Genomic DNA, 17835 nt, shown 5'->3' on the forward strand with positions numbered 1-17835 from the left:
TCTCACCCCAAATTCCTTCAAGGTTATTCTCCCCCTCAACTCCCTGGCCCCAAACGTAGGCCTTTGAAATGGATGAGAGGTCCGAGGCCTACAACTGCCCTCCCCTGCGTTCCTTTCGCTCTTTTTTGCCATCTCCACCTCCTCGATTAAAAAAACAACTGAGTGTGCTCTCCATTCTCAAAGCGCTGCGAGGAGGTGGGTCCCGGTCACTGCGGGCTCGCGCCCCGCAGGTTGGCGGGAGCAGGCAGGGGCGGGCCAGCGCGGATCCGGAGAAAGCCGAGCGACTGCAGCCGCGCGCCGCGCTCAAACTCGCGCCGCCACCAGCTCACGAGCTGTGCCCCACCCTCTCCGTCACCAAAGGCGCCAGCCAATGAGCGGATCGGAAAGGCCGGGCCTGAGGGCTGAGCTTTGGGAGGGGGAGCAGCGGGAGGGGAACGGGAAGTCGAGGGCGGGCTGCGTTTGATTGACAGGTCGCTCGAACCAATCCTCCGCGCGGCTTCTCTTTGCTCTCTTCTCCGCTGGGCACAGCTCTCCGTTCCACCTCCTCCTCTACCCCCCTCCTCACTCCTTTTCGACCCGCCCCATTTCCCTTCCCCCACTCTGCAGGCAAATCGCTGCTGGAAAGAGGCGGGGGCCGAAGCGGCGGGCTCGTGTGGAGACTTGAGGTGGGATTGACGGGGGATCTGGCCAATAAGAGATAGGCTGATGGCGCGGCAGTGGCTGGAACCGGCCAATGGGCAAGCGGGCTGGGGGCGGAGGCCCAGGTTCCAAACGCTCCGCGGCGCCATGGGCTGAAAACTCAACCGAGATGGAATCTCCCAGTCTGAACCGGTTTCAACCGGTTCCGAGTTTGAGGCACTAGGAGGAGGGGGAGAAGCGGCTGCAGCGGCCGCGGCAGGAGCAGCGGGAGCTACAGCATCAGCAAGAGCAACAGTAGCTACAGCCCCGGCGGCGGTGCCTGTTCCAGTCTTTGCTGCTGCAGTCCGTGCAACCACCCAGAGGGGGAGGGGGGAACCACCAGTCGCTGAGGAGCAGGAGAAGGGGGGAAAGTTTAGGCGAGCCTGGGTGGGGGGGCCCAGCGCCGGAGCCGCGTGAGAGAGGGAGCCGTATTTTGGTAGGGGGGAGTCGGACTGCAACTGGCAGCAGAGCGTCCCCCGACCTTGTGGACTCTATACCCCCTACTCCTGCCGCTCCTGCTGCCGCCTGTGGCTGGAGGGTCCCCCTGGGGCTGAATCTTTGGGACTTGACCCCTTTCCCCTCCCCCTTCCCTCACTCCCCAGCCAGGCGCGAGCATTTATTCCACGGATTAATTCCCCTTCTTTTTTTGGGGGGGGGCGGGGGGGGGGGGGGCGGGGGGGGGGTCCCCTAAAATAGAAATTATTTTTGAGCTTTTTTTTTTTTTTGCCCTTATCCTCTTCGTTTTTTTAATTTCCTTTTTTAAGGTGGGAAAACTGAAACCCACCTTGATTTCCTCCCCTCTCCCCCCTCCCCACCTTCCCTCGCCCTAATCCCCCGACAAGGAAAGAAGAAGCAGTTGGTTCAATCTCTGGGTAAGTCGACTGTGTCTTCAGGGCCGAGGGTCGGGCGGCGGCCGGGCGGGAGGAGGCCGGCGTGGGGCGCGGCGGCGGCCGCGGGAGGCGAGCCCGGGAGGCGGCGGCGGGCCCACAGCAGAGCCTGCGATTGAATGGAGCCGCTTCTGCCGCTGGGGGATGGAGGCGGGGAGGCTGCCGCGGGAGGGTAGCGCTTGCTGGGTTATTCGCGTGTGCGGGTGGCGGTGGAGGAAGGCGAGGAGCGTGTGATAGTGAAGTGGAGCCGGCGTGGGGGTGGAAGGGCTTCCCCAGCCCAGGGGGCTGGGGAGAAGTTGGGGTGATTTCAGGAACATCTCTGTAAATTATTAGGAGTGGAAGTTTCCAGAAATATTTAGTGCAGCAGCATTGAAACGTCCGCCTGCATCACGTGGCCCCTCGGTGGAGAGCTTGGGATCGGGGGAGGGAGGGGCCGTTGAGTCCCTCCTCCTCCTGCAAGGAAACTCAAAATCTTTCTGGTTTTTTTGCAGGGTAGGATTAGAAGTAGGAGAGGTTAGTTGATTGTTCAGAGTCCTGCAATTGGGATTCCGTGCTGTAGTTTGTTGGGGGGGGGGGGGTGTTGAGTGTGTTAAGTGATCGAATCGCTTGCTGCTGGCTTTGTACGGTGGATGATGCCCTGATTCTCCTTCATTTCGAGGTCTTCGAGTTTGGGGTGGGTGGGAAGAAGTGGTGTAGTAGAGGAAGCTTTAAAGATTTGCCCACCCCGGACCTCCTCTGATCACGCAGAGGCCATGCTGCATAGAGAATGGGGCGGTGAACTTCTAGCGCCTGGTCTAAATGCCTCCTCCGAGTATGGGCGGGGTGAGTGCGTGCTCCGGTATGCTATAGTTAGAAGTGCTGCAAATCGGTTCGGGTGGGAAGCGAGGGGAGGGCGGGCCTTAGTGAGGTGTGTTTCTACTGAATGAAGCAGGCAATTGCCCACACATCTAAGTAGCAGTCTCTCCTTGTAGCGACTTGTTTTTTGACCTACTACTTAGTAATCATAAAGCAACGGTTATAGTTTGGATGGGAGCTGGCAGTGTGTAGCTGCTTGCTTTTTCAGTTTGAAGTGGCACTGAAGGTATTTTGGTAGTCACTTGTAGAGTCACATTGCTGGATAATCCCTTGTATATGCTATCCAGTGAGTGGATTTTAGGATTGAGTGTCCCAAGGAGAAAAGAAAGCGTTTGTGGTTTCGCCTCTCCAGCGTTGCTGTTTGCTATCGGGCTGATTGTGTATCGTAAGCGTGTGGGACACTGCTGTTAGTGGAAAGAATGTTTTGGAAGCTGTTTGATTTGGGGGACTAAATGTGCTTGGCATTGACCAGAAAGCCGCCATTTCTGTACAGTTCAAGAATAGGTAGGTCATTTCGAAGACAGTCGGTAGTTTTAAGGATGGCAAACTACTGTATTTAACACAAGCTTCTATTCTAACCCTGATTTTTCACAAGAATTTATCCAGAAGAACTCTGTAAGGACAGTGTACTTGAAAGTGAAACTTTTTACAGTCAAATTGTTCTTTTTGTTTGGGTTATTAAATTATGATAGGACTACTTAGAAAAGTTCGTTCAGTTTTTAACCAAAAATTGAAAACTTTTGTTCTGTACATCTTGGTGCTTTGTGGGGGCATTGTTTTTCAGCCTCAATTTTTAGACTGTTCTGATCTTACTGTACTTGAAGCTAGGAAATTTACGTTTGTTGGTGGAATATATATATTTTTGCTTTGATATTAGTATTTTAGTATTTAGAGCAAAGATTTTCATTAATGTGTGTCAGGTATTCTGTTTGTATTGAAAACCTTAAATAAATGCTATAAAAATTTTTGAAATCTTATGAGTTTTTGCTGTCAGTAATGGGCTGAAAGGCGTCAGAGGAATAAAAATCCTTGAACTCTTCATTTTTACGTCATCTGTAACTTAACTGACTTGTTTTTTACACTTCTGGGTTTTTTTGTAACTGGCATTATCATTAAGGAAAACATTTGAGTTAAAATTGAAATTGCTGCCATTGTTACGAACATTTTTAAATTGCTATCAAGTAGCCAAGAAATAATGTCTCTTTTCTACCAACCTACTTTGTACAAACATAATCAAGCCACCCACCCATTTCCTTATCCTGGAAGGTTTTTAAGAGGGGGAGAAGTGGAGGTGACCATCTGACCTTTTTAGGTCTAACTACAGTAAACCAGGGGTTCTTAACCTGAGGTTTCTTGCATGGCTTTCAAGATGTCCTGCATTTTCTGTAATTGTATACAATATTGTGAGTTTTTAAAATTTGGCAGGCACCAACAGGCATCATGTTCTTCTGATTGTAATGCATCTTGGCCCAAAAAGGTTAAGGAGTACTGATTTAGTCAGTCAGACCTTGAGTAGCACTGGCTTTGAAGAAAAAGCAAAGGAAAGATCTTTATAATGCTGGGCAATAAAAATGTGAATGTGTGCCAGCATCTTGATTAGAATCCTCTTAAAAAAGATAACGTTGCATATGAACTGGTAGGTTTTAGCCAGTATATTATGTGAGGTGAAGAAACTCATTTTTCTGTTATCATAGAATTTGTATTTATTTGGCAAATAGTTGGCAGGCTTTTATAGCTTTTCACCTTGCCAATGAATACCTGGAAGTTAAGAAAAAAATTCTTCTGACATATCATAAAGTATTTTTTAGACATACATATGTTCAAGGAATTTGTACACTTGTAATTTTAATCTCCAAAATCATTGAGGGTTGAAAGAAACAAAATATATATAAAAATTTTAAGTTCTGTTGAGTTTAAGGGTACCATATTTGATTGACTTGTGGTTCTTGCTAATTATTGGTATATACAGTAGGAAAACTCGTATACCATGTTTAACTTTTAGCATCTTCCTGTTGTTCTTCCCAGCATATCTTAAAAATTAAGGTAACATGCAATGCAGGGAAAGGAGTTTTACCGAATTAAAAGACCCTACTTAGTTAGGAAAGGGGAAATCCACTTAAACTTCATCTGTACCTAAAAATTTGAGATTAAGACTTCGAACTGTATCGATTTTTAGGGCCATAAATTCCTAATAGTTTCATTTAAAAATAGGTTGGGGTGGTGTCTAGGTGGTTTGGTCAGTTGAGCATCCAACTTCGGTTTGGGTCATGATCTCACTTTGTTAGTTCCAGCCCCACATTGGGCTTGCTGCTGTCAGCGCAGAGCCAGCTTTGGATCCTCTGTCCCCCTCTCTTTGCCCCTCCCCCACTCCCACTGTCTCAATAAAAAAGATTTAAAAAATAAAGTAAAATAGGTTAGGAGTAATTCTTTATTTTTATAGTTAAGGTTTATTTTGAGAGTGCGCACATGCATGAGCAAGGGAAGGTCAAAGGGGGAGAGAGAATCAGAGGCAGGCTCTGCACGGATAACTTAGAGCTCCATCGGGCTCAATCTCACAAACTGAGATCAGGACCTAAGCGGAGATCAAGAGTCAGATGCTTAACCCACTAAGCTACCAGACACCCCCAGGGGTAACTTTTTTTTAAATATGAGTAGAACAGTAAGAGTTTTCTGTGGTCTTAAAATAGATCTTAATAACTAAAGCAGTTAGAGTATCTTCACCACTTATTTGCTTTTACTATTTATTTAGGTAGCCTTTAAAATACTTGTTAAAATATTTCCAAGAACATGGTTGAAGTAAAATAATATGAATAGAAAGTTCTTGACTGGTAATATCAAAACTTCATAGGCACCTTAAATTTTTTTCTTTATTTACAGTAATCTATGCCAGCAATTATGACAATGTTAGCAGACCATGCAGCTCGTCAGCTGCTCGATTTCAGCCAAAAACTGGATATCAACCTTCTAGACAATGTGGTGAATTGCTTATACCATGGAGAAGGAGCCCAGGTAAAGTAGCTGATCAAAACTTTATAACATTCTTACAGTATAATGAAGTTGTTCATTTAGAATTAGATTTTAAATTATTACCTTTTTAAAAAGTGTTCCATAGTTTGTATTAACTTGGAAGTATGTATCAACCAATGAGAAGTGATCTGGAGAAATTGCAGTATATTTTGACATGGTTAGAGTGAGATATTTTGGAATATTATACTCATTCTATCTTTCAGAAACCCTTACCGCCGTTTAATGAAAGACCCCCCCCATTTAAAATATTTATTAAATGCTTTGTAGATATAAAGGCTGTACATATTTTATGTGTGTAATATATTTGGAGTAAGGATTCTTGTATTTTTGAAATATGTAAATTACAGAAGTACTTCACAGGTAAAACTTGTTTTAAAATTCCCAGCAATACAGAGCATCTTAAGTTATTTGAATTTAAGACTTGTAAAAGTGGTACTGTTAATGTAGGTAGTTATCTTACATATCCATGTTTTGAACAGTTGAAGGTTTGGGGTTTTTTTGTTAAAAACACCCAGTTGAAAGAAAAACGAGAGAGGAATGTTCATAAATGTTTTAATTGTTTTACATTACAAGAAATTAGGCAATCTTGAATCTTCACTGGAATTAATCACAAAGAATTTTAAATCAGTAAGTTTTCTGTTGTTGGATTTAAGTCTTTTAAGGTGATGTAACAAATATTAGTACAATTTTGTTGCCAAAACGTTATGTTTCTAGTAGATAATGTCTAGTACTTTTGAAGTTACTTATGTTCAAGAGATTAGTTTATATTTGTGTAGTTAAACCCTGAGTACTATCATAACTTTAGAAACCTGAAAGGTAGAAATTCTTTCTTTTATGGACAGTATAAAAAACAGGATGTATAAGTACCAGCCTATGCATAAGTATTTCCATTTCTTTTTGAAATCTAACATTTGTGGTTTCGCTGTATATAATAAAGAGAAAATTTAAAAAGGGGGCCATGAAAGTTGTATGAGCAGTAAAAACTATTCTGCAGACTTTGTGATAAGCTTGTTGGTCCAGTTTTATAACTCCTAGGGGCTTTTGGTCAGCATTCTTGTCTCCAAAAGTCTTCCTGAAAAAGTTATTCCATCCTTACCATGTAGTTGTTTTTTTGTGCTGTGCATTCACTGTGGAGCTTTAAGCTTCATTTCATTCTAACATGCACGTATGGAAAGCAGCTGCTTTTGGAAGAAAGTATGGAAGTAAGGTTGGGCTCAACTTTGAATGTATTCGAAGCACAAGTCTTGTCGCCTTTAGGAAGATGGGCATTTAATTTTGTCACGTCGCTCAGCTGCTACTGCTGTTTAAATCTTTGTTGTTTTTTAACATGGCTCACAACATCTAAAACTATGATGGATAAACAAAGAGACCGGTGTTTTTTTAGGCTTAAAACTAAGAAGTAGCAGTAATTTTTTTTTTTTTTTTTTTTTATCATGAATATATTGGTACTGGGATACCTGGCTGGTTCCGTTGAGTTCAAGCCCCATGCTGGGTGTAGAGATTACTAAAAAAATAAAGATAAATACGTATCAGAGGTGATGCCACTTTTAGTAATGTTTCACAGTATTGAGAGTTAATGATTTGTTTTAAATTTGACTTTTGAGTAAAATGTAGGCTTAGAAAAGTTTTCATATTTTCTAATTTTGTTCTTTCTTTTTTTTTTTTTTTTTTTTTGAGAGAGAGAGTAGGACAGGGATAGAGAGAGGGAGACTGAGAATCCCAACCCGGCTATCAGCACAGAGCCCGACTTGGGGCTCAAATAAACCATGAGATCTCAACCTGAGCTGAAATCGAGAGTTGGACACTTCTGAGCCAACTGGACACCAACTGAGCCACCCAGGCACCCTTAAATTTTCTATTTATCAAGGCAAAATAAACTTTCCCCAAAATAAGAATATTATGTTTCGTTATATCATAAGATGAATAGGTTGCGTAAAGATAATTGCAAACTGTTATATTGTAGATAAGGAAATGGAGGCTGAGAGCTTAAAGTCAGCTGAGAACTTTTTTCTAAAAGTCATGTTTTTTAAATTCTAGTTCAGTGTATTTTACATGTGCCACCTTTTGAGGGTCTTATTTTGAATAAAAAGAAGCATAAAGCTGTTGTGGAAAACATGTTTTTAGTGATAGAATCTTGATTTTAGTCCAGTAAGGTTTCTAGTCACTACTCTAGAGTCTCAGCCACAAGGTTACCAACTTACTGAAGACAAAGATAGTGGGGTTTGTAAAACCACCTGTTATAGTACCTGATACTTACAAGGCATTCTATTTAAAAGGTACTTTGGGAAGTATAATGAAGATTTACCATATGTGATGTAAACTCATTGTGTTTTTGTTTTGTTTTGTTTTGTTTAATTTTTTTTTAACGTTTTTATTTTTGAGACAGCATGAGCAGGGGAGGGGCAGAGAGAGAGAGGGAGACGCAGAATCTGAAGTAGGCTCCAGGCTCTGAGCTGTCAGCACAGAGCCCAACGCGGGGCTCGAACTCACAGACTGAGATCATGACCTGAGCTGAAGTAGGACACTCAACCGACTGAGCCACCCAGGCACCCCTAAACTCATTGTTTTAAAATACAGTAAGGTTTCTTAATTTTTTCCAGTTTCAAAATAATGTACTAAAAAATGACAACTAAAGGACTACATAAAAGTATTTTTCTATTTTTAGCCAAGTTAGGCAGCCAGGGGGGAAAAAGATATATAGAAGAGTTGTGTGTTTTCTCCAGTATTGTGTGAGGTGACTTGAACTCAATCTATTGCTTAGCAACTAAAATACTTTCACCATTCAGTAAGTAACACAGGGAGATAACAAATTTTCTCTTCCTTTAGTTGCCTTTTTCTTTTTTAGCTCCTTTTGGAGTTTTAACTTAATAAAATATTATAGAAGGATAGTGTGGTTGGGGCAAAATTAAGACCCTAAGATGGAAATACTAGAAATAACTTTAGAGAGTAAAATGACCACTAAAAGGAAGGGACATGATTTATGCAGAGTTTTAATGAATGGTTAATAGTGTAGGGAGTATTCACTACGTGCACAATGGTCATCACTTCAAAAGTTCTCCCAGTATCTTAACAAAATATTATTAGGCATGGATCTTTGGTATTCTTATTCTCTTGATATTTGTTACTATTTTATGTGCAAGACTATAACTAGTTAGAAATGAATAGATCTAGTTAGATGCTCTCAGGGAGAGAATCAAAACATTTCTAAAGTGTGCTTTGGCCCTAGATAACTCAGTTCACTATTCTTTTAGCTTTTTGTCATATAGCATAATTATAACTCCATAAAACTATTAGTCCCTTAATGAAGTCAGATCCGAAATACTTACATAATAAGAATTTATACTCTGGCTTTAACCCTATGTATATTTTTAGGTTGGAACCCAGGCAACTGGTTTTCCTTCCAAGTTACATGGTGGTTCTGGTGGTGGTGTCAAGGTGCAAAACCACTACTTAACATAGTTGGGTGTATATTTCTCAGTTCTTCTAAACAGTAAGCAGTGTCTATTGCTGATTGGGTGGTAGGGAAAATCACTATTTGCTACCTAAGGAAAATAATGCTTAACATTAAAGCCAAAATAAGGAGCATGATTTTTTTTCTTCTGTAAGTTTGAATAAAAGCTAAGTTAAAGAAGATTATGAGGTGTCGGTCAGAGAAGGTTCCAATTGGAAGGCTTCTTTTCCCCTTTTTGATGCTTGCTTATAAACTCTTAACCAAGTTGAATCAATCTGACAGAAAGGTAATTGGCATTCTAAAGCCATCAAACTTTTTGATTTCATGTGTTAGAAACAGGTAAAAGGTAATTAGGGAGGATCCAGTTGAGCTACAAAACTTCCTTTAAAGGCCAAAAGATTAAGCTCTTCTTGGAAAAAAAAATCAGAATTAACAGCCTTTGGTAAAATGTGTTCATCTCCTGAAAAACTATAATGATTAAAATGAAAATACATAGTATCAATATGGCGAGATCTCAAACTCCATTGTCAGTCATACCTTGCAATAAAGCTGAAGGAAAATGTCAAAAGAAAAGAGCAAATTGTAGGATTTTTATAGTATGTTATTTATGTAAAATTTAGTGACCACACAACTGTATTGTTTATGAAATTTATACACATGCTGTGAAGACATGGACAGAAAAAGACACCAAATTCATGAAAGTGATTACCTCTACAGGAGGAACAAAGGAAGGAAATGGCATTGGAGAAAGGTATAAAGGTGATTGCCAAAAGTTTTAGATCTTCTGCGTTTAAAAGAAAAACAGATACAAGTAAAACAAAATGTCAGTATTTGTTCTAGATCATGGCTGTATGCTAGGTTTTTACTATTTCTGGGTTGTATTTTAAAGATAATGAAACGAAGTTTTTGAAATAAGATCGGATTTAATATGACATTTAGAGGAATTTGAGAGAGTGTAAAACAGATGTATTTACCATAAACTTAGACTTTTTAAAAAGGGTTTAAGGATCTTCATGTTTTATATATATCTACAGGTATTTGAGGTTTGTGACCTTACTTAGACCTAGTTTTTTTCAGTCTTCCTATGAGATCTATTTTTATAGTAAAGTTTGTTAGAGGTATCTTGGTAACTTGTAAGTCAGAGTGTACCATTACATAATTTATCTAAGTATCTGAATTTTTATATGTTGCTTTTGGTTGATTGTAAACTGAAATTTGGGACGACTAGGTGGTTCAGCTCTGCTCAGGTCATGATCTCATGGTTTGCTTTGTGAGTTCAAGCCCCACATCAGGCTCTGTGCTGACAGCGCTGAGCCTGCTTGGGATTCTCCCTCTCCCTTCCCCCATCCCCTCTCAAAATAAATGAATTAATTTTAAAAAAAGAAATCGGATTTTAAGAGTGATAATGGACATATTTATTTGTATATGGACTCATTAATTTCTTGTGTTTCAGAAAGTTAATAGAATCACTGTCCCATTGGGATTTGTGCCTTGCTCGGTACCATTTTAATGAATGATTAAAAAGAACAAGTGAGCTTAAAATTATTTTCATGTAATATTTTAGCAAAGAATGGCTCAAGAAGTACTGACACATTTAAAGGAGCATCCTGATGCATGGACAAGAGTCGACACAATTTTGGAATTTTCACAGAATATGAACACGAAAGTAAGCAAGTGGTGGTTTTAAAATCCATTATTTCTTCTTTTCTTCCAGTCATAAACTTTGAGGAAGGTATCTCATTTTTAGTATTAGTGTTTGTTTTCTCAAACATTTAATATTGTTAACTTATTTCAAAATTTAGTCTTAAACATAGAATTAATTCTTGCAAATAGTCCTAAGAATTATGAATGAAGTTTTGTAATTGGGACTAGAATGCAAGGTGGCTTTTTTTTGGTTGTTTTTTGTTTTTGTTTTAGAATATGTATACAGATCTAAGTAGCATAAATTCTGGATGTTATTCAGATATGAAACATAACATCAGAGGAATTTTGGGCAAGTAATCAATATAATACAGGTTAGGCACCTCCAACACGAAGTTGTGTGGGCAGCAATAAAACCCTGCTCCATGGTAGCAATGCTCTTAATGGGACAGCACTCAGTTTTTATTTGCAATTGAAAAATGTTATAATTTGGGTCCTTTTTTCCTAGTTTGAACAGAAGGGTTGATCAAAATGTGTTTTGACTGTTTTAGGCTTGATGATTCACACTTCTCTTTAAACTGCCTTGAAGTAATAAAATACCATGCATGGCATTCTGTTTAATACACACAAGATTTCCACTTGGTATACATTGTGTTAAAACAGAAAATAGCCATTTTCACATCTGTTTCTGAAATCAGACTGTATTAATTAACAGTTTTAAAATATTGATTAGTTTTGACATCTTGTAAATTTTAGAGCAAAAATACAGTCCAGAACTTCCTCAAAGTGCTAACCTTAAGTAACATAATAGTGTTTGCCTGTTTGCTTGCCTGGTAAATTTTGCTTTTTATACTGACAGACATTACTAATGTTTAAGTTGATTTATCAACAGTATTTTTAAAAACTCAAATTTGTCTTGTGAAAAATGAGATGATTAGAGGAACAGAAAGAAAGCAACAGGTAAAGAATTCTTCAATTTACATAAATTACAAATGATTTGGTGCTAAATTTATGCACTATGACATTTGGCTTTTATGCAATCATTTTTTTTTCTTTAAAGATGTTAACACTACCTGATATTAATCATAATGTTCCATTATGTTGATTGCTTGTAATAGGAAGAAAAGGGGTGTCTTCCTGTGCAACTGACACAGCTAGGCTTTGACGGCAGGCCTCCACAAGGTCTACCCTTTTGATTCCCTTTAACTGAATTCTGTTCATCAATTGTTTTTGTTTCATGGGCGGTGGGAGGGGAAAGGGGAATTCAATGCATAAAATAAGTATTTCTAAGGGCTCAGTAGAAATTTCTACCATAGGGATCATTTCATGCATTTATTTTTTCATTTAGTCTTTGCTGTTATCTGTCCCTCATCTTCATAACTCAGCAGTGGATTTCTCAGGTCCTGAGATGTGACGTAGATACGTAAATAATTCTTTTGAATGATGTTTGGATTATTTATCAGTATCTCCAAAGTAGTCTTTTACTATTGGCCCCAGATTTGGCTAACACTTAAGATTTTTAATCAAAATACTCTTATTTCAAAAAAATGTGGGTTCTCTTCATATGTAGAGTCTTAAGGTCTAGGAGAGATTCGGTTTGGGGATATTATGATGATCTTTGTATCCCTTTGACTTGTGAAAGCTTTTATTGGGCTTAACTGCTTCAGCCAGGAGGGCAGAATGAGGAAAATATGAATTGTATGCTCCGCAAGCTTATGCTATCTTTTTACAGTTGGGGAAAGGACTTAGAGGTTAGTAAATAGGTAACTTAGGTAACAAAGTATCAAACATAAAGGAAGCGGGGTAATAGCCTTCAATTAAAAAGTGTAAGCTGGAAAATATGGGCTAAATAGGGCGAAGTTAAGAGATTTTGCTTCTTCGTGGTATATTTATAGTGGATTTTTAGTTTTTTAAAGATCTTTTTAATTGCTTGAGAATTAACAATATTCCATGTAGTAAGAAGTGCATTGTTTTGACTTAGCAAAACGTTGACAGTCTGATTTCGTATCTAGAAAATTAAAGTTTTTAGGGTAGTATGTTCTTAAAAGTTAATTTAAAATTTCAATCAGAATATCACCTTTTTTTGCCTATTTTTCTGAGGTCTAGACCTATAAAGGAATTATAAATGAACAGGATAGAAAGTATCCCTATTTACTGCTGATTATGAAACCCTTTAATGGTATCAAATTTGTAATTTCAGAATTTTGCTTTGGCTTTTTTATTTTGGAAGTCTTTTTAAGGAATGTTCTGCAAATGTAGGATTTTAGTTGAAATGGCAAAATTTTCTTGAAAAGTATGAAATGTTAAAATGAAAGAAAACAGCAAAAACGTTTACTATTTGAGCACAATGTAGTTTGGGACAGTCTATATTGTGCTTTGGATAAAATTAGCATTCACATGATCCCTTTGGTTGAAATACTAATGCTCCTATTTTATTGTGTGATGACTAACCATTTTAAAGATGAACTCTTATTCTCAGCCAAAACTTGCAATCTGAGGTTATATGTCTATATATGAATGAGTTTATCTTTCAGGTATTATAACTGATTCTTCCCTAATTCAACCAGTTGAGACGTACCACAACAGTTTTGTCCCTTTTCTTCCTCCTGTCTATCCACACTAATTGGTCATGGTAATAATTTTGTGTAGTAACTTGTATAGCATTATAAATTGTTGTGAACATTGTTGACTATTTAGAGTGAGTAATGAGCAGGAGGGACAAAATGGCTTCAAAGTGGTATCTGTATTTATTAACGTACTTATATTTTTAGTAATGACTTTTATATTTAGGAAGGAATACCTGAAAGATAAATACAGATTGCAACATGCGTTTGTGTATTATTTTTGACTGTGCACAAAAGTTTATCTTTAAATTAGTAGAAATAGCAACTGTAAGGGTGGGATTAAAATTGAAAATTAAACCCTTGGGCTGTCTTGCTGCTCCTTAAGTAACACACCAGTGATGTTTGTAAACACTTTCTATAGAAAGTATCTGTGACAATACTTTAATACTTGGCCAAGAGCTTACAACTCCTAGAGGATGGTAGGGAGCTTGAGAGCATCCAAGCTGCTAAATTCTTAGGAGCCTGGTCGTGTTAAAGTACGTGAGCCTATGAGCAGTCATTTATGCTGTGAATTCATATCTGGCTGCTACTTTTCCTTCTACAGATAAGCCCATTTGGCTGCTAAAGGGCTTTTTATTTGGTTCTTCCTCCTGGTGTGAGCATGTATAAACAGCAGGACATTAAATAGAGTAGTAAACAATAAAATGAGGAAAATGCATGAAAACTCAGTATATGGGTGAATAGATCCTTGTTTAATATATGTAATTAAACTTGGTAGCATAATGTTTTTGAAACTTTAGATGTAAATGTGTGAATGTCTGTCCATTTGTGAATCCTGAAAATTGCCAGTCTTATAGCAATATGTTCACATGATTCTATTCTCCAATTTTCAGTATTATGGACTACAAATTTTGGAAAATGTGATAAAAACAAGATGGAAGATTCTTCCGAGGAACCAGTGTGAAGGTAGGAAAATGCTTTGAAGAATTGTAAATCCAGAATTTTATTATTTTTGGCATTTGTATTATAGTTGAATATCAGATGGGGGATTGTTAAATCTTTAGTAGTTTATTATGCTTTAATGGAGATTATGGCTTTCGTCATGTAGCAAAGCAGGGGGAGGAATTAGTTTACCTTTTGGGGGAAAGAGGAGGCCAAAGTGGTTGAACTATTTATAATAAGTACCATGATAAAAAGTATATATCAACTTCTAGTTAATTGGGACCATGTTTGAAGTGAGTGAAATTTGAATGTGTGTTCTTACACATGGGTTTAAGTTTGCCAAATGGTAACTGACAAGTGATAAGTACTGTAGTACCTGAAATAATATGTCAATTTAACAAAGCAAAGGAAAAACGAAATTTTAAAAGTCACAAGGCTTTACCTTTGGAAATTCTGGGCGAGCGCTAGAAGATATGGACTTCTAACTTAAGGAAAGAAAAGAAAATTAGGATGTGATGATGCTTGCTATTCACATTTAACTTTTGCCTTTGTACTGTCTCAGTAACAGTCCTGTTTAAGAAACTTGGGGCAAGCTTAATCTCTTGGAGTATATTGATGTAGTTACTTCCAGTTTTCATATACTGCCTCTGTCACCTACTTTATATCCCTTGTTAACCTCTGAAAAATATAGAAGTACAAGCCTGAACTTTATAATGGGGAGTATGCTACTACTGGTGGCAGTTTTTTCTATTAAAACCAGTCTCCTGTCTTGGACTGTTGATCTTTAATATGTCTTTTTTCACTTGCTTTTTCATGTCTTTTTTATGGTGGAATAATGACCTGGATTTACTCAGCTGGTCTTTCTCTAGAAAACTGACATCTTTCTGGCATGTTTATAGGTGAATAAGACAGTTTTTAATGGCAGTATCCTTAATGTACCATAAGCCATAGAGTAAGAATGAGAGTACAGGGGGAAATACTGCCTTCAAAAAAAGGTTCCTATTTCTTTAAATATTTTATTTGGGGTTGAAACTATCTTAGATCACGTTGTGTGACCTTCTCAGAAGTTAGTAAGTCCAGTTTGTTTGGACCAAATAGATCCTTCATATCTCGTCACTGCCCTTTAGGGATCTTCGGAGCACTTCTCATTCCTTTGCTGCTGTTAAGTCCCTCTTTTGTTTCTAAACACATAGTCTGCCTCTTACCACATAAGGATTGCACTAGATGATTCTTTGACATTTTTCTGACTTTAAAATGAAACAATTTATAATGATACTAGCTGATCATGGTTCTCCATGAAAAAATTTCTCCATGAAAAAATTGGAGGCTAAAGGGTTCCCTGAGGATTTGACATTTTTAGCCTTCTGCATGAATGAGAGTAGTAGTAAGTTTTAGTTTTTATCATAAAGTCCCAGTGCTTCTCATGCTTATGTGTGTCAAATGTGCACATGCTCCAGGGTGTGTAAAACTGTTTACTTTTGAAAACCTGTCATGTTTGAAAAAACCGGAGAGAGACATGGTGATTATTCTGCCTGTAACATTTCTAGACAAAAGAATATTATTAAGAAAATTGAAGTGAATATATACTTACAGTATTATACTGTATATAATTTTTTAAATGCACATATGAATGGACCCATCCACTTCAAGCCTGTGTTGTTCAAAGGTCAGCTGTTATCTATAAAACGATTTATCAGGGGCACATGGTTGCCTTAGTCAGTTGAGCATTTGACAATTTTGGCTCAAGACATGATCCCAGAATCATGGGATGGACCCCGGAGTTGGGCTCTGCATTGAGCATGGAGCCTGCTTAAGATTCTCTCTCCCAAGGTTCCTGGGTGGCTCAGTCAGTTAAGCGTCTGACTCTTGATTTTGGCTCAGATTGTGATCTGACGGTTCATGAGTTGGAGCCCCATGTTGGGGTCTGCACTGACAGTGCCGAGCCTGCTTGGGATTCTCTCCCCCTCTCTCTACCCCTCCCCACTCGTGCTCACTCTCTAATTGAATAAATAAAATAAAAAACCTCTCCCTCTGCCCCCCCCTTGCATGTGTGCTGTCTAAAATAAAATAAAGATTTATCAGAATCCCCTTTCCCCTGGTATTTCTCTTAAAGACTAATGATAACAATTAAGTGGGATCTAAACTTTATAAAAACCACTCACATGATGGTTGCCATTGTCAGTGAGGTCATTACATGGAGGAAAAAGTGGTATAACTTCTAGGATCTTTCACAGGCTTGTTGGAAGAGCATGTAATGTGCCTCCCAGAGAATGTGAATTCCAGATTTAAATAGGCAACAACAACTTTGCATGATGCATTTAGTGTGATTGTGTTTTTAAAGTAAAACATTGGGGGGGGGGGGAATTCAGTACTCTCTGAATTTTTTAATTAATTTAAACGTTGTCAATCCTGGTAGGGTTCTCCAATCTTAAGCTTTCTTATCCCCCAAAGTACACTAAGTTTTCTGAATGTTACTTTTATTTCATCTTTAAGTAACTTAAGTATTGGGAATAAGTTTGTGTAACCCCCAAAATAATGTATATTCTTTTTATCTACAATTGTCATGTTTTTTAAAGGTGTTGTCTCCACTTGGTAGCTATTCCTTGTCCATCTTCCTTAGCATATATATTTATTTACCTAGTACATATATTGTGTTTCTGCTTAGTACAAAGCATTAGTTGGTATTAAGTCTATGTAAATGTATCCCTATACCAACATGCAGTAGTTGGGAAGATATAGAAAAGTTAAATAAGGTATATATAATGAGTGCTACTCTCACTATAAAAGAAGGGGATGATGATCAGGTTGAGCCCTTTAAACCGCTCCTTCATGTAAATGGCAATATTTTAAAGTAAGAAAACATTTGCACAGAGAGCAAGCCAAAATAACTTTTACATTTTTCCAAACTAGTTTTTTTTGTTTATGTTTGTTTTGAGAGAGAGAGAGAGTGCCTGAGCTATGGAGGGGTAGAGAGAGAGAATTCTCCAAGCAGGCTCCGTGCTGTCAGTGCAGAACCCACAGAGACTGACACGGGGCTCAGTCTCAACAACCATGAGATCATGACCTGAACCAAAATCAACAGCTGGATGCCTAACTGACTGAGCCACCCAGGCGCCCCAGAGAATTTTTGTTTCTTTTTTTTTTTTTTTTTTTTTAATTTTTTTTCCCAACATTTATTTATTTTTGGGAGAGAGAGAGACAGAGCATGAACGGGGGAGGGGCAGAGAGAGAGGGAGACACAGAATCGGAAACAGGCTCCAGGCTCTGAGCCATCAGCCCAGAGCCTGACGCGGGGCTGGAACTCACGGACCGCGAGATCGTGACCTGGCTGAAGTCGGACGCTTAACCGACTGCGCCACCCAGGCGCCCCGAGAATTTTTGTTTCAATTAAAATTTTTTTATTGAAGTAAAATTGACACAGTTTCAGGTATACAATGTAATGCCATGCTCACCATAAGTGTAGCTTCCATTTGTCACCATACAATGCTGTTATAATATCATTGACTGTATTTTCTATGCTGTACCTTTCATCCCTATGATTTATTCCTTCCATACTGGAAACCTGTACATCCCAGTCCCCTTCAGCCCCCCCCCTTTAGTGTTTTATTCTTCATTTTTGAGAGAGAGCATGAGCAGAGGAGGGGCAGAGAGAGAGGGAGGCACAGAATCTGAAGCAACTCCAGGCTCTCAGCTGTCAATATAGAGCCTGACGAACCGCAAGATCATGACCTGAGCTGAAGTCAGACGTTTAACCAACTGAGCCACCCAGATGCCCCACCCCTTCACCCCT

The 17835-nt window shown here is 38.9% G+C and overlaps 1 protein-coding gene across 2 annotated transcripts in view; it reads left to right on the top strand.

Moving 5' to 3' along the window:
• Positions 1-1422: 1422 nt before the first annotated feature.
• XPO1 (exportin 1) overlaps positions 1423-17835 on the top strand; it is a 44584-nt gene continuing 28171 nt past the window's right edge. The window contains exons 1-4 of one of the 2 annotated variants that reach the window (XM_040453634.1): positions 1423-1550; positions 5298-5429; positions 10463-10564; positions 13997-14069. In XM_040453634.1, the coding sequence (XP_040309568.1) occupies positions 5304-5429; positions 10463-10564; positions 13997-14069 (301 nt within the window). In that variant the 5' untranslated portion in view covers positions 1423-1550; positions 5298-5303. Of the gene's footprint in view, positions 1551-2367; positions 2388-5297; positions 5430-10462; positions 10565-13996; positions 14070-17835 lie in introns of those variants that run through there. The other variant, XM_040453635.1, reaches the window with a different exon arrangement.

The sequence above is a fragment of the Herpailurus yagouaroundi genome, unplaced genomic scaffold (genome assembly GCF_014898765.1).
Source record: "Herpailurus yagouaroundi ecotype Mexico unplaced genomic scaffold, PumYag 210, whole genome shotgun sequence".
Lineage (NCBI taxonomy): Eukaryota > Metazoa > Chordata > Mammalia > Carnivora > Felidae > Herpailurus > Herpailurus yagouaroundi.